The sequence below is a fragment of the Dioscorea cayenensis genome, chromosome 17 (assembly GCF_009730915.1).
Source record: "Dioscorea cayenensis subsp. rotundata cultivar TDr96_F1 chromosome 17, TDr96_F1_v2_PseudoChromosome.rev07_lg8_w22 25.fasta, whole genome shotgun sequence".
Classification (NCBI taxonomy): Eukaryota; Viridiplantae; Streptophyta; class Magnoliopsida; order Dioscoreales; family Dioscoreaceae; genus Dioscorea; species Dioscorea cayenensis.
Genome location: NC_052487.1, coordinates 2,290,692 through 2,306,629, shown reverse-complemented (window position 1 = coordinate 2,306,629; position 15,938 = coordinate 2,290,692). Strand labels below are relative to the sequence as shown.

The window sequence follows — 15,938 nt, the reverse complement described above, 5'->3', positions numbered from 1 at the left end:
TTACTTTGAAGTACCGCTAATAAATTTCATGTACGCTGGGTGTTCTGTCTTGCATTGTCGCGAAGATGTTTGCAAGGGGTACAATAAACTTGCACTCGATATGCTTAATAAGTTCACGGCGAGATCCATGTAGTCATTGCGATTGTCGATTGTTAACGATCATCGGCACAACGCCAAATACGGCGATTTCTGGCCTCAACAATGGTCCTTAACTTCAATGTATGTCCGGGTGCGAGTGTCTCCCATTCGTGTCGCTGTCGCTTTGCCATATAACAGCATCAACTCAACCGGCAAAAAGTGTTAAACAAAGACGATTGATGTTAAATAATTCATCAACATGTTTAAACATTATCTAGCAATTAAATAAACGAAATGATTAATATTTAAAAGTCAGGAAAAGTGTAAATTAAACAAAGATTGAGAATGTTTAAAGGGTAATACTAAATATTAAAGTGTAAATCAACATTCGCGAGACCTTACGGTCGACTATTTTTTCGTCCACCCGCGAAATGACGAGCTTCCTCGATCCAAGCATTGAGCGACTCAGACGCTGAATACACATCTCACCCCAACGATCACCTCGAGTAGAGCAATTCGACCCGATGTGCCATATCCGATTTATTAATCAACGGTGATGAGCTTCGGGTGATATGGCGTCGCTGATTCGTCCGGTATCATCGAAATCTTTGGCCGTGGATGCCACGCGACGTCTGAGGCGTATAGACCGGCGCTCTCAATGCCTTCCCGAGTCTGACATTGGCTTTCATAAAAATTGGCCTCCAAATGTCGAGAAGAGCGATGCAGCGTGTCGAAGAAGAGAAGACTCTCGCGATTAAGCTCGCAAGGCCCTTTGGACCGTCCGACGAAGGTGATTATCTCATGATAATCTCCGCTTTCGTATAAGGCATCGCCCAACTTAGATATAGAACAAGTCAATTGGCATCGGTCTCGTTGTGACGACTCATCCGAGGGCGGCGTGGATCATTGTTACCATCTTTCCTGCATGGCGCGATGAGTGTACCCCGATATTTTTCCAAGGAGGTGGAGTGCCGAGAAATGAGCTGACCTGAAGCCCTCTTGAATCCCACGATACACGCGCTTGAAAAGAAAAGAACGCGTTTTAAAAGCGATCACACGTCTCTCTCCACGATCGCACTTACTTCTTAGCGGTTGTCTCGAGCCGCCTTATCCACATACCAAAGCAAGCAGTCATGTCTGGAGATGTCGGCTGCAGTCGAGGACCACAAGGCATACTCTTTTTCCCAACCAAGCACCTTGCTAGTGGTATGTGGACACCATGTTCCATAACGTGTCCTCCGAATGTCGAGGTGGCCTTATGCGAGGGGCGGATTCGCTTAAGCTTCTAGCAGATCACTGCGATGCGCTAACCCAGTTTTGGGACGCTTTTCGGATGTGGCACGAACCTACTGCCACCACCGCAAGTGTGTGCCGGGTTGATTGTCTTGATTACGAAAGTATTTTTGTTATACTCTTTTTGATGCGTGAAGGCGCGCAGCTGACAACCATCGGCGCATTCGCGATCACTTTCGATGTTTTTCGTTCTTTATGAATTTGAAGTCAGAAATTCGCTTTTGATTGCATGATTTGAAAGTGCGTCCACTGAAATGTTCGAGGCAGTCAGCGTTGACCAATATCCAACGACAACCTTGGAATGATCGGCGAGGAAGGAAGACATCCACACGGTCGAGTGCTCATGGGGATGAATGGGAGCACTCGCAGAATGCAATCTCGCCGACACTTGATCAGATGAAAGATCAATATGTTAGCGGAGAATATAATGTTTAGCGATAATGACAATAGTTAAGCGTTAAATTAAATACTTAAACAATTAACTAATAACGTAAAGGACTAGTCTGATATGTTAACCCGATGTGGACGATATTTAAACAATAATGACCCGACAACGGAATAATTAAAAGAAAAGGAACTTCTGACGAGTAAACCTCGTTTTCATTAGGATTAAACGGATGGCACATTTTACGTCTCGAGCGACAAGATCAACTACGACACGTTTGAAGATGGAGTGGGCGTGACACATCCATTGGAAGTCGACATCGTTTTCTATTAGGTGAACCGTTTTATATCCATACGGTGTGATGAACTTAACCACGACAAGAGAGACTTGAGGACCCCATCGCTCACGTATCTCAGTAACACCAGATTCCCAAGAGTCGAGCCGTGAACATTAGCACTCTTCCCTCCCGTTGAATCTAGCGATACCACAAAAACTCTCCAGTAATATATCGATTCGAAAAGCCAAGATCGATACAGAGCAAATGAAATGAAGAACAAAGCGAAGGCAGCGAAGAAGAAGTAGAAGATGTAAAGAACAAGCGGTCGATCGAGCGCAAACAAAAAGTCTGCGATTGTATGCATAGAGGTTAGACTAGGCGTGATGTGATTGGGCGGTATTTTTCCCTCCATCCCAGGGCGAAAAGGGAAATATATGTCATTGTCGCGAGGGAAGACATGTTGTCGTCGTTCGAGATGAAAGTTCTCGACTCGACATGAGTCTGCGTAAAGCGTCAAGCTTTTTATGTTTAAAGCAGGATACATATAGTGTTTAACATAGCGGTTAGCTGTTTAACTAAAGTCTATATCATGTAAATAATATGTTATTGTTTTAAATTGAATGCTTTCAGCTGACATCGCGTTGCTAGATGGGTACCTCCTGGGTCATTTGTTTAAACATATTTACGTATTTTCTTAAACAGCGTTGTCGTTGTTTAAAGAGTAACTTGAGTATTGTTTAACTTTTTCTATTGTTTACTGATGGCGTTTTTGTTTCCCATTGTTTTTACTAGGTCTCTGTTTAAATTTCAGAAGTTCGCGATCGAAAATCACGATTGTTTCGTTTTATTTATAAAAGATTTACAACATTTACAACATTCTACGAAGATTTACAACATTTTACTGACATTTCTACGACGTCACTCGGACTTTGGGACGCTCACGACTCGACCCTCGTATATTGAAACAAGTATGCAGTACGTTCGAATGCTCACGGCGATTGCATAACAAGCGCATCGACTTGAACACGCAAAAGCGTCTGACATTAAAAAGGTTAAAGCAACACACGTTCATGAAAAGCGACTATTAATCGATGTAGTCGTGGTAGGACTTAAGCGGCGATCACGATAGTTAAACACGAGCGTAACGGGTTATGCTGCGGCGTCATTTTTCTTAAGCGTTAACGAGAGAAAGTCTCGAGTGGTAAATGTCAACCCGTCTTAAAGGATGTTTTCAGCGATCTCCCTCCTACAGAGAATCTCGCATGATCACCTTGATCAGTGAAAACTTTCTTTTTCTTACCCAAGTCGAAATGCTCTCTTAATTGCTTTCCCGTCGTCCATCTGGAGAATCCTGCGTTCGAGGCGATTATGAGAGGATTTCGGCTAGCGAAAAAATAGTTTAACTAGTTCGATGATTACGGCTAGTGATTCTCGAGATAAGGAAGAAAGGCTACTGAAACATCGCTTTCGAGATAGAGTGGTTGTCTATGGGAAGAGGAGGAAGAGGAGGAGGAGGAGGAGGGAAGATGATGAGGGACGGCGAGGGTGGTTGTCCATGGGGAGGGTTCTTCACAGTTGTTATGGTGTGAAGTCCACAAGCGGTGACTCTTCGTGTCAGAGAAAAAGTTAAGCCTGCGATGGCCGAGCGATTGGTGATGAGAGCGAGCGTGTGTTCGGAAATTTATGTTCACGGTGCGTAAGAATTAATCGATCATTAATTCTTACGCTTGCAGGATACTCTCTTTGCCACATGCCACGTGCCGCATGCCGACAATTCGGATCGAAGCGAAAAAGATCACCGTTTCTGCGAGACTTTGAGAATTTACGTTTATGAATAGTTATACATGTAAAGATAATGTTAAGCGGAGATGGGATGTATTAAGCGGATATGACAATTATTAAACATATTAGTAAAATATTTAAGCGGATAATAGCAAATAGTTAAACATTATTTAAAAATATACAAATAGATAACCATAAGCGAGGAAAAGAACTTTACAATGAAATGAACTCGTCGTAATTCTTTGTTCTTCTCGTCAGTAATCTAACTTCTGACCATAAGCGAGAAGGCGACAATGGCACATGCTCGCCTCGACAATAAAAATCGACTACGACTCATTTTGAAGATGAAGTGCACTTGACCAATCCGATGGAAATCGATTTCATTTTACATTAGAAAGCAGGTTTATATATTTCGGGTATGATAATGAGGAGAACAACAAGATGTAATGCAACTCCTTGGCATTGTCTATCAAAAACCAAGCAGAAAAGTCCTTGAGGTTGAGCATGATGTGATTTGGCGCTTTCCTTTCCCACCATTTTCGAGGGGCAAAAATGGGATTTCAGCAACATGGGACGTTTGAAGTGAGCGGTGGGGGTAAAAGGGAAGTTAAACACTATGGAAGGGCTAGTCAGTGGTGTGTAAAAGTAGGAGGGGGTTTTTGGGAAGTTTTGAAAATTACGAGGGGGGAACAGTAATTTTCCCTAAATAAAATTACTATTTTAGGCAAACACAAATGGATAATCAAAATCTCAAGAGGATCCGACAATCATAGCGGATCCATCTTTCATCGGATCCAAACAATAACCCGCCCGGATCCGCTTCCTTTTATAAGCATCATCTAGAATGCTCTCTTCTCTGAGCTTGAGAGAGAGAGGAATGGCGTCGGGGATTCAGATGGATCAAGAGACCGCGCTGGAGCTGGTGAAGAAGGGGGCTACTCTCCTCCTCCTCGACGTCCCCCAGTTCACCCTGTTCGGCATCGACACCCAGGTATTCCTCCAATCACCCTTGTTGCTTTCCTTTCCGGAATCTCTCCAATATCTCATTCAAAACCTAACCCTAACCCTAAAGAAATCTTTGAAATGTATTTTCTTGCTTGTTGGTATCACAAAGACTTTGTTCTTGATTTGGATTCTTGATGTGTTTACTAGAAAGTATCAAATGTTCTTGAATGTCACGCTTTGATTGTTGAGCATGGATGCTGTGAACTTTATCAGAAAGATGTTGATTGTTCTAGGTTTCAAATGACATTATATATGAATTCCTAGTAGGATTCTTGAATGATGTTTCTCTTACTTACTAGTTTACATAATTGAATTATAAACTTACTCACATTGCTGTTGAAAGATGAAGTCATCATTTGCAATGTTTTTGTGATTGTTCTGAGTATTCATTTCCTGTGTACTATATTCAATTTCTAGTTTTTTTATATTTATATGGATGTGTGTGTTTTTGTGCTCTACATGTGATCATCTGGAAGATGTTCTCTGTGGGTCCAAATTTCAAAGGCATGAAGATGATCCCACCTGGTCCACATTTTGTCTATTATAGTTCAGCGAATAAGTAAATCCCCTTCACTCATAAACACTAAAAGTTTTGTTGTTTGGTTTTAAATTAAAAAAAAACATGCTTTCCATTCTTTATGCCTTTATAAAGACTCAAATGCTAATAATTATTTTATTGCCTGATGAATGGTTGACTGGTTTTGGATTTCATTTGGTTTTTCTTGTTCCCTTTGTTACCTATAGGGAAGGAAATGAATTCTCTCCGACAATTGGCTTCTTTATCACTACAAGTTACTCTGAGGTACTTTTGTTTCAAACATTCTATCATGATTTAGTTAATTAATTATCCATCCATTTTTTTGTATTTCGCAATAAACTTTTTAGATTAGCTAACTCTGTACATCTAATTTTTACTACTTGTTTGCTGTGTGTGTAATTTCATTTTCTTGCCGAAACACGTGATAGGGAGATTCTTATTCCAGTCAAAACTGTCAAAAACTTTTCTAAAAGTCAGAAATGCGAGTTCAGAAAAAAATAGATATTGATCCGAGCAATAATATTGTGATTTTTTTCTTGTGTTTTTTCAGTAAGCATTTTAGAATAATTGGAGATCCAAATATGACCTGTTTTTGGTTTTTTTACCCCTCTTTTTGCACTTTCCTTCCCTATATGGGGCTTGTGAATTGATTCTTCTCGAGTTGTGATTATGATATTTCTATCTACCTTCTTTTTATGTCTTTGGATTAGATTGATGGCTACAACATCATCCATGCGAGTAGTTGTTCGTAGATGGCATTGCCAAGATGAGCACTTGGTGAAAATTTCAGAGGATGAGGTTATTTCCCTACTAGTACATACCATCTGAAAATTTTAGATATTAGTGAGAGAACTGTAGTTTATACCTGAATTTACTATAAGAAAAAAATGAAACTCCGAGTTTTTATTTCTGTGAGATATGTTGATTCGTTCCCTTTTTGTCCACATTTATATCCTAATATCATCAGTTGGCATCTTAAAAGCAATGAGTCATTAAGTGATTATGTCCCTGAACTCAACTCAACATATAGGAGTGTAGGTATTCAAGCGAGTGAAACATTTGGAGTTTGATAACCAACTTGGACCTTATGCTTTGGATCACTTTGTAGAGTGGAAGCGGCTGTCTAGTTACATCACGAATCACTGCTATTGAACGGCTTGGTAATGCTTTCATGTTACCTTTGTTTTGTGGCATATATGATTTAGTGGCATTAGTTTATGTCTCGGACCAATTCTTTTGTCCTTGTTGCAAGTTCTATGTTGAGTAGGTCATGCTATCTTTTTGTTTATATGTGTTTCCACTCTCAACATTTACATGTAATTTTTTATCTGATAAATGGATGAAATGAATGGTTTAAACTCTGCATTGAATAACTTCACAGGGGAGAATGTTCCATGTTTGATTTCGAATGATTGTTCTCTTGGATAGTATGATGTAATTGTTATTTTCTGTTATTTTGTTGCCACCTGGAGATCGATGGCCACACTACATTATTATGTTACTAAGGGCATATGCTGTTATTTATTTCAAATTGGTTTACCTTTCTATTGAACCTACTCATTTGGACAATCAGAAATTTTGGAATAGGTTGATCATGGTGTGGATTTAAAGGGTTATTGTGAATCATAGGAAAACATGTTTTTCTTGACTATAATTCTCGTCCTCTGGTTGGGATCATCAAACAAGATTTTAGTCTTTAAACTTAGGCAATAAAGGCCATCCCTCTAACACCTCGTGCGTCAACCATTGTAAATGGTGGTAATAATAAGTGCTTTTGAGGCAAACATTGAAGATAATTTATTGATTGTTACCTTATCATACCATGTACAACAACAAGAAGCCATTAGTCCCAAATATTTAGGGTTGGCTGAGTATTAACTTACAATGTATTTCTTGCACCTTATTATTCAGCATTATCATCACACTGTTAGCTATATCTCTTTTCTTCAACTATACTTTGTTATTTTTCATTACTCAAAGTTGGAAAGTATATATTGCTATTTACGCTTAATGCCTGATTTAATCACAGAACCTATTGGAGGAGATATTACAATTGCTTGTGAATCTGGATTGATCCCAGATGTTCCAAGAACAGCTATGGAGAAACAATTGATGGAGCAATTAAATAGCAGCAAGTTTTCCAGGACTACCCCAAAAGATTCACACAGACATAAATGCTACTATACAAAAATTTCCCAAATTGTTAAGCGTAAGGATATTTCTGGTGAAGAGCTTACTGCAATGAACCTTGACAAAGTAAGGTCCTTACTTTAATTCTGAAAGTTGAGTATTCTATGATATTTTTCTTGATTTCATGAACATTTGAAACAGATCCAATGTTTATATGGTTTTGTGGTTTTAAAAAACTTAAGATCAACAACTCCTTTCAATGTTTTGGTAAGTTAATTACAAAACACACAAGTTTTGAGTTGTTCTTCGTAAATTTTTTATGCAGAATTTTGGATTTGGATCAAACATGGACTGATTACTAGCTTTACACTGAGGGGCTTTTTGGTTCGTGGTAATAACATATTACCACATAACAAGATTACCATGATAATATGAGTGGGAATGTTATATGGTTGGGAATATTGCGGTAATTTGATATAAACATGTTTGGTTGGGAACTCTTATTACTGGGAATAGTTCATTGCCGTGTTTGGTTGTCATGGTAATCAATTTGCTAAAATATAAAAGGTTATAAGATTACCACGGTAATTCAAGATAGACACCAAATTTGGTGGTAATAGGATTACCAACTTTCTTGGTAATATTTATAAGTTGGTAATGTGATATTACTTTCCAGATTACCACCGTGCAATAACAAACGTGGTAATATTTTCAGATTAGCACATAACACTTGGTAATCTTTCTACATTACCGCGAACCAAACGACTCCTGAGGATAATCCATCCATCTTGACGCTTTAGCTTCTAAAAGGATATTGCTACTGATACTTGTTTGTTTTCTCATCTTTCCTGTAATTACAATAGCTTTTCTGTTTGAGTAACAAAATGTGCTACTAACAAAATATGCTATTTTGGGTACAGATTAATCTCTAATTGTAGGTCCTTGTTGACGCAATTTACTAAAATTCATTTTACTTCTATTTTTTATTTTATATTGTTTCATATTTTTTATTTTGGTATAATAGCTTTCGATTGGTCTAAGAATGTTTATGTGGAATTGATTATGCACTTTCTTTAATTCGCTTTGTTACGGTTACGGTGATGTTGGCAATTTAAAGACATTTGCAATGGGAGAATCACAGCTCTGATGAGTCTTGATACTACATGCATATCATTCTCCTATCAGAAAAGATTTTGTATGGAAAATTGTGGCTCCATTATAACTATATGTGATAAGTTTATATCCTTGTTTCTGCACAAACATTTCATTGCAATGGATCTGCATTTGAACTCCAACCTCCTTTTGTACCTTTGTGTATAATTGATAGTTGCTATTTGCTATCCTTGTTTTCTGATGCATGAGGCTTTTTCTTCTTCTTCTAATCTTTAATATTTTTATAATATATATATATATATTTGGTTACAGGTCTTCTATCAGTAGACTTTTTAGAAGACATTGATTATATTGAGATTCTGTTTTATATGGCGATGTAATGTTTCACTAAATAGATAAATTTTATTCAGACCCAGTTGCTGGAAACCATCCTTTTAAAGGACTTCAAGGGTGCAGAAAATCTACTTCTAGCAGAGCTGCAATTTGCTTTTGTGGCGTTTATGGTAAAGTCAACTAATATATCTCTATCTTAAGCAAAATTTCGGTCTGTGTATTATTGACTTAAAAAATTTTAAAAGCTTGCAGATGGGGCAATCACTTCAAGCATTTCTTCAATGGAAAACATTAGCAAGCCTTTTCCTCTGCTGCACAGAAGCTGTAAGTATTTTTGTTCTGTTTTATTTAAGTTTAGATCTATCAAAGTACAATCTTCATTAGGTGTTTATATAAATTATGATGATGGAAGAGAATATTGCCATGTATAAGGCACATTGTTTAATGGATATTTATACACTAGTAGAAAGGGAAAAGTGTTGAAATTCATGAATGTTTGCCGAAGTTTCACATGAAGCCTATGGGTATCACTGAAGAGCCAGAGTTCAAGAAAAGTTTGTACAACTTTATCATCATATACATGCATATGTGTATATATATATGTTGCATGTTGCTACAAATACTCAGAAAGTTCTTTTTCACATCAAGCTGCTTCTATGAGAGAAAGATACTGAAGCGTTATTAGGTCTTGAGATTTTTTTAATGTGACTGGAGTTTCTAGTTTAGCTCGTGTTATTATTTTTCTAATATAACCTTTTCCTTTCCAGCCTCTTAGAACAAGGAGTCAACTATTTTCTAAGGTAATTCTCTTTTTAAATTCATTTTTTTTAATATACTACTGTGGCCAGAAACTTCTTGGTATCAACTTCTTGGGTGTGATGATGATATATGGTAGTGCAATGAATTTCAACAAGCAACTTAGTGCAATAAATGCATGGGTTGTGATGTTCTTTTGGAGTAAAAATTACCTTTCCACCTTCATTAAGGTGGTAGATGTTAAATTAAAAGCCCCCAAGTTAAAATATACAATTTTTGTTTACTGAATTGGTGGAGAAAAATCTCCCATTTAAACCAGAGAATCAATAGGCTAACAAATCCTAACAAAATCTTTTATCTTTGGAAACTAACACAACTGTATTCAAAGGATTATTCTAATGTCTTCGCCTCCAAACACCAACATATTTCAGTCAGGTCAGGTTTGTACCAATGTCTGTAAACTCCCTTCTTCTTGATATGGAACATCAATGAGGTCATGGGTACCTCATCAGTCCCATGTGGTATTATTTTGCTATCCTATAATGATCCACAACGTGTATCTGTACATGTGCTGATGGATGATATGCTTTATGTGAGACTGTAAGAACAATTTTATTAGAAGCTTCTCATTATTCCGGCAATATGCTGGTTGCATTGTGAAAGGCTATGAATGTATCACTAGTACAATTGACTCTGGGCATCATTAATGTTTCTTTTTTTTGAAATATTAATATTCTTATTCATTAGGTGATCTGTGCAGTTTATTGAGGTGATCTACTGGCAGTTGAAGTATGGTTTTCAAAAACAAAAAAGTACCACTGCAGCTGAGGGTAAGGAAATCTCAGTATTCTTAGATGATGCATGGTTCTCGAAGGACATCTTTTTGTATCGCCTTTGCAAGGTTCGTATTTCCAGATTTCTCAATCTAATTCTAGTTTAGAATGCAAGTTCTTGAGGTCCAATTTAGGACTGTAAACAGATTTACTTCTGGCCTAGTCTGAACTGAATGCATATTAAAAAAAAACACCGTTGCCCAAAGTTGGAATGCCATATTAAAATATTCAGTTGCAATTGAGGTTGTGTTCAGGCTTATGCAATTTTCAAATGCATTTTCACTGGGCTTGACCCAAGTCGTGAAAGAAGTAGGGCATGGGCATGGTTGTGAAATTTTAGGCCGTGTATTCAAGTTATCTCAGGCTAGCGTAACCTGTTGACAGCCCCACCTACATTTTGAACATTAAAGCACTTCTGTTTTTGCAAGGGATTTGTGCATTGCAATAATTTATTACTAGAGCAGATCATTCATGAGTTAAATGAATTACTTAGAGCATATGTTCATAGTTGGAAATTTACGTCACTGATTTTTTTTCCATTAACTGGGCCAATTCATATTTGATTGACCTGTTTACTCAGATTATCAATTTAATGATTATAGTTGTTTTTCATGAAGCAGTTTTTTGAGTATTCCTTTGAAAGATGCTTTAGTTAACATCTGAGCATGTTTTTTATTTCCAGGACTTCTTTCTTTTGGTGTTACAATCTCCTGTTATTGATGGAGATCTTCTGACATGGGTATGAAGGCTGAATCCTTTTCTTGACTCATCCATGTTTCTATTCTGTTTACGAAATGACAAGAATCCCTTTTGTTCAGTGAAACCATAATAATTTTGAAATCCAGAAGGTATAAGCATGGCATGAGAACAAGAAAAGTTTAATTGTTTGAAGTTTTAGTAAACTAAATAAAAAAAAAAAACTAAATCTGCATTTTAGATATGATTCAGAGTAGGGATTATACATCCCAATTCCAAACGCCATGTTGCAATTAGACTGACTCAGCTTCACTGTCTGTGATCAACTGTAATTCCCCATGCACAAGATTGAGAAACCCAGCAGACAACCCACAAGTACCATTCTCTGATCAAATGTATGCTGAAAATTAGGGACTATAATACTTGTTACATAGTTAGAAATAATTCTGGTTCTATTGTGAAGAATTTTCTCAAAATAATTCTCTAGCACAAGAAGCTAACTTGCTGTCTCACATGCAGACCAGAAAACTCAAGGGATTATTGGAAGACATATTTGGCTGGGACTTTGAGGAGAGCGCTCTTGATGTTATGTGTGAAGATGGGGATGAGGTTATTCATTTTTCTATGGCTTTTGCTATCCATTATTTGATTTATTTCTTCTTGGCTGAGAAACTAAAATTATGTTTTTTAACCTGTTTGCAGTATGCACCAGTGGTTGTACCTCCAGATGAGGCTATGCCTGTTGAAGACCAAGCTAATTAATTAGCTCTGGAATAGCCGTTTCTTGTTGGACTCTATGACATGAATCCGCCAACAATATTGTACAATATTATAAATTATGGTTCCCACCTCTTCCCTTCATGTGTTACAGAGCTCTTAATCCTTGATTTTTCTCTGCTTCTGCATGTGTTCCTTTGGAGATAAAAGTTTCGGTTTAATGGAATTTTTCTAACTTATTCTAGGGAGTTTTTATTTTTTATTTTTTCCGTTAAATTTTGATTTAATAAATATTTATTAAAATAAACAAAAAAATATATATATTTAAATTAATGAAAGATGTCTATATATATATATATATATATATATTGGAAAACGATACTGATCAAATAAATAATATGGAAGATGATGATGGTACTATGATGAAGAAAACAATAAATAATAGTATTTATTTTATAAATGATGACATTGATGCAAATCATATGTACATCTACAGAGATTCAGGTACCTACAATATAAACCATTTGCTTTGAACATCATTTACAACCAAGCAAATCGACCGAAATTCATTGATGTTAACCAATTGTACCCTTTGAAGTTAAATGTTAGACACTCATTGAATAAGCATGTAGCTGTATCTCTCAATATATATTTAGTGCGTGTGTGTATAGTTTATTATTCAAATATTTTATTTTGTTGTTTTTTTTATTTGTTCGATTTTGGCACAACAATTTTGATTGTGTTTGTGAGCTTAATCCCTAAGCTAAGCTTCCTCAGATGATGATGACTAGACCGATCAAAGAGTACATGCATACGATTTATGCATGCTTAACATATATATATATATACATTAATTACTTTTGAAGCTAGCTATGTTCCAATGGATGTAACCATCACCATCAGCAACTGATTTTTGTGCCCATATATATCTATATATGTGTGTGTGCAATCATTGGTAAATCAAACTAAAATCAATTAAATCTAAAATTTAACCCCAAAGTTTTTAAAAAAAAAAATTAAAAATAAAAAACTTTATAATTATCAAACAAGTCTATTATCCTCAATGCATTTAGATGCCTATAATTATATAAACTAACTACTCTCTATGTTGTGTCGAAGAAAAAGAGAGCTTTTATTCGGAAACTAGTAGCTTATTTATTAGACTCAAGTATATATATATATATATATATATAGAACATCAGGAGCAAAAGACTTAATATGTATCCAAAGCATTCCTCTCAAGTGTACTTAATATGTTAAAATGAATAAAAGAATTAACAAAAATTTCAATTGATAGAAAGGCATCAATATCAACATATTAGTAGCATAGCAAACTTGAACAATTAGTGAATCAAACTCTCTGTTTTCCTGTTTCTTAATATTGTTTTCAATTTCTGTTCTTGCATTTGCACAACTATCATGAGTAATGCCATATAAATTATATTATCCTCTCCTCTCATCACATAAAGTCCAATATATATGTATATGATGAAAAATAAATTAATATCTTGAAGGCCTCAGGTTTTTGCACTAATGCTACTATGGATATTCAAACTAATACAATGATTATCAAATACAACTAACAAACTTTTGCTGCAAAATTTAAATTAATTTAGATAACAATTATTTTTATTATTTTATTTTTAAAAATCCAAAATTTTAACAAACTCAAATGATAACAATCTTTCAATTTTTTCAAATCCGAATATTCATTTATTTATTATCCAATTTCATATTCAAACATTTAACGGAGGGATGATTTTCATTGTGCACTCTAGCTTTCATATAGATTTTCTCCTTTTATTTTTTGTGATTTATTTTTTTAAAAAAGATTTTAAACTGGCTACTAACACTTGGCTATCTTTAAAATTAAGGAAGATTTGGAATAGATTTATTGCCAAATTGATATTTAAGCATTTATACAAAAATCTATAAAGCCTCATACCTTGGATAAAAAGTATACTGTGCTTAAGGTTAGGTTTTTTTTTGTTTTTTTTTGTTTTTCTCTTTTTTTGGGTAAAGTGGGATGTTGGTGGTAGTGTTAGCAATGATTTACAAAATTTGGGCCCGAATATTTAATAACGATAATAAAATTAATTTGAGTATATCCAAATTCATGAATTTGAATCCAGGAAATTATATGTGAATATTTAAATGATCATGGTTATAATTAAATTATACATTTTTATGTATTTATTTAAAGATAATATAAAATTTAAATTTTTTATATTATTACAATTGTATTATACATCCTATTTTATCATTATTAATTATTATGCCATAATTTTTTACATTATAATATATTCTTTTATATTTTATAATTGATCTAGATTCAACTCTGAGTCATCTCTAATTGAACCCTTGACCGTCAACCCCTGAGATATGGTAGACAATACTGAACCGGGTCCAACAACATTGTTTATTAGAGAAAAATTCCTCACATTTACTCTTAAGGAAAATGGTGATAGAAATGTTCGGCGCATAGATAGATATGTTTGCAATGAGGATTAAGTGAGCCTATTAACATATCCTCATTAAATGAATTGTTATATATGCGACTACATTCATACGAGTTAATGAGCTAATGAGCTAAGAAGCAATGCAAGTCTCACTAAGGAAAGTCATGGGCCTAGCACTACTAATACGGGTCACAATCTAAGGCTCCAAAGTACCCAGCTTTTGGAAGGTGAGGGAAAAGCCTTATGCAGCCGTTTGTGGCTCCTACATGATAATTTAAAATATAATCATCAAAATAGTGTATATATTTTTCTCTCTCTTTGGTTTTGGTCTCTCTACTCAGAAATGCTCCCGACTAGTCCCTTTATTTTTGAAAATGTGCCCATTTAGTTAAAAATACTCTAAACTAGTCATCTAGTTGAGCCATTTTTAAAAGTAGAGGAACTACTTAGGAGCATTAATTCTAACTAAGTGGGCACATTTTCAAAAGTAAAAGGACTAGTCAGGAGCATTTCTGAGTAGAGGGACGAAAAGAGAAGAGAGACAAAAGTAGAGGACCCAATTAGGGTATTATACCATAATTTAAACATAGAGTTGTCATTTTGCCTCGATCTGACCCAGTTCAATCAGGGCAAATGCTAACATTTGGAAACAAGTCAGGGATGTAAATCCCCATCGGGGAATAAAATCTCTTTTTCTCCCAGTCCTGAATACATAATTTTAATATATACATACATAAGTATTTTATTAAAAAATTATTTAAATTAAAATATATAAGTGCTATATTCCATAGATGCAAAAACAGGACAATCCTCGTGGGGATGTGAAAAAAAATTCTCCAGCTATGGAACCAGGGATAGGTTTTGCAAATCGGAGTCGGTGGTATGGGAATACACCCCTGGTGAATCCCGTGGGATCATGCACGCACCTTCAGAGGTTGCAGGTGGTCTGAACGTAGGTACTTTGACGTGTCTAGGAGAGCGTTTTTGCATGAGACCAGCTCTCTGCGCGTGATCGGTTTAGTAGTTTTTCACAAAGACTTAAGAATAATGCATTTGGTCCATGCACCTCACTCACATATGACCCAATATATCCACATGTCAGTGACAATTAAACTAAGACTTTTCATTTCCCACATCCTCTTTCATAACAGGGACAATGCCAAACTCATTAAAAAAAAAAGTTAAAAGATAATGGCATGAATTATTCAATAATAAAAATTTGATTTTATAAATTCATATATAATACATTTAGGCACAGAGGCAGATTAAATTTCAAAGAAAGATGCATTATTTGGATGCATGCACAGTGTAGTTAACTAAATGCTTACTTAACATCTCTCAGATAATTTTAATTTTTGTTTATTCTAATTGGTTGGTTCCAAACATTGGTTACCTTAATGCATGCTTATCATCTCTCACAATATTTCAATTAGTCTGTAGTATTTTGAATAAGCCAAGGGAAGTAACTATGATAATAATATTAATTGAAAATACAATTAAATCCATCCTCTTTTTAGAAACCTTAACTTCTACATTTAAATTT

At 35.4% G+C, this 15,938-nt stretch overlaps 1 protein-coding gene across 1 annotated transcript; it reads left to right on the top strand.

Moving 5' to 3' along the window:
* Positions 1–4,670: 4,670 nt before the first annotated feature.
* On the top strand, positions 4,671–12,175 carry LOC120280585 (protein AAR2 homolog). Its single transcript, XM_039287456.1, is given in 14 exon segments — positions 4,671–4,806; positions 5,297–5,379; positions 5,565–5,621; positions 6,096–6,156; positions 6,397–6,498; positions 6,500–6,518; positions 7,388–7,614; positions 9,012–9,104; positions 9,187–9,258; positions 9,702–9,734; positions 10,451–10,591; positions 11,206–11,262; positions 11,739–11,828; positions 11,922–12,175. Coding segments are annotated over 14 exon segments (1,209 nt in total). The 5' UTR covers positions 4,671–4,692; the 3' UTR covers positions 11,982–12,175.
* Positions 12,176–15,938: the final 3,763 nt, after the last annotated feature.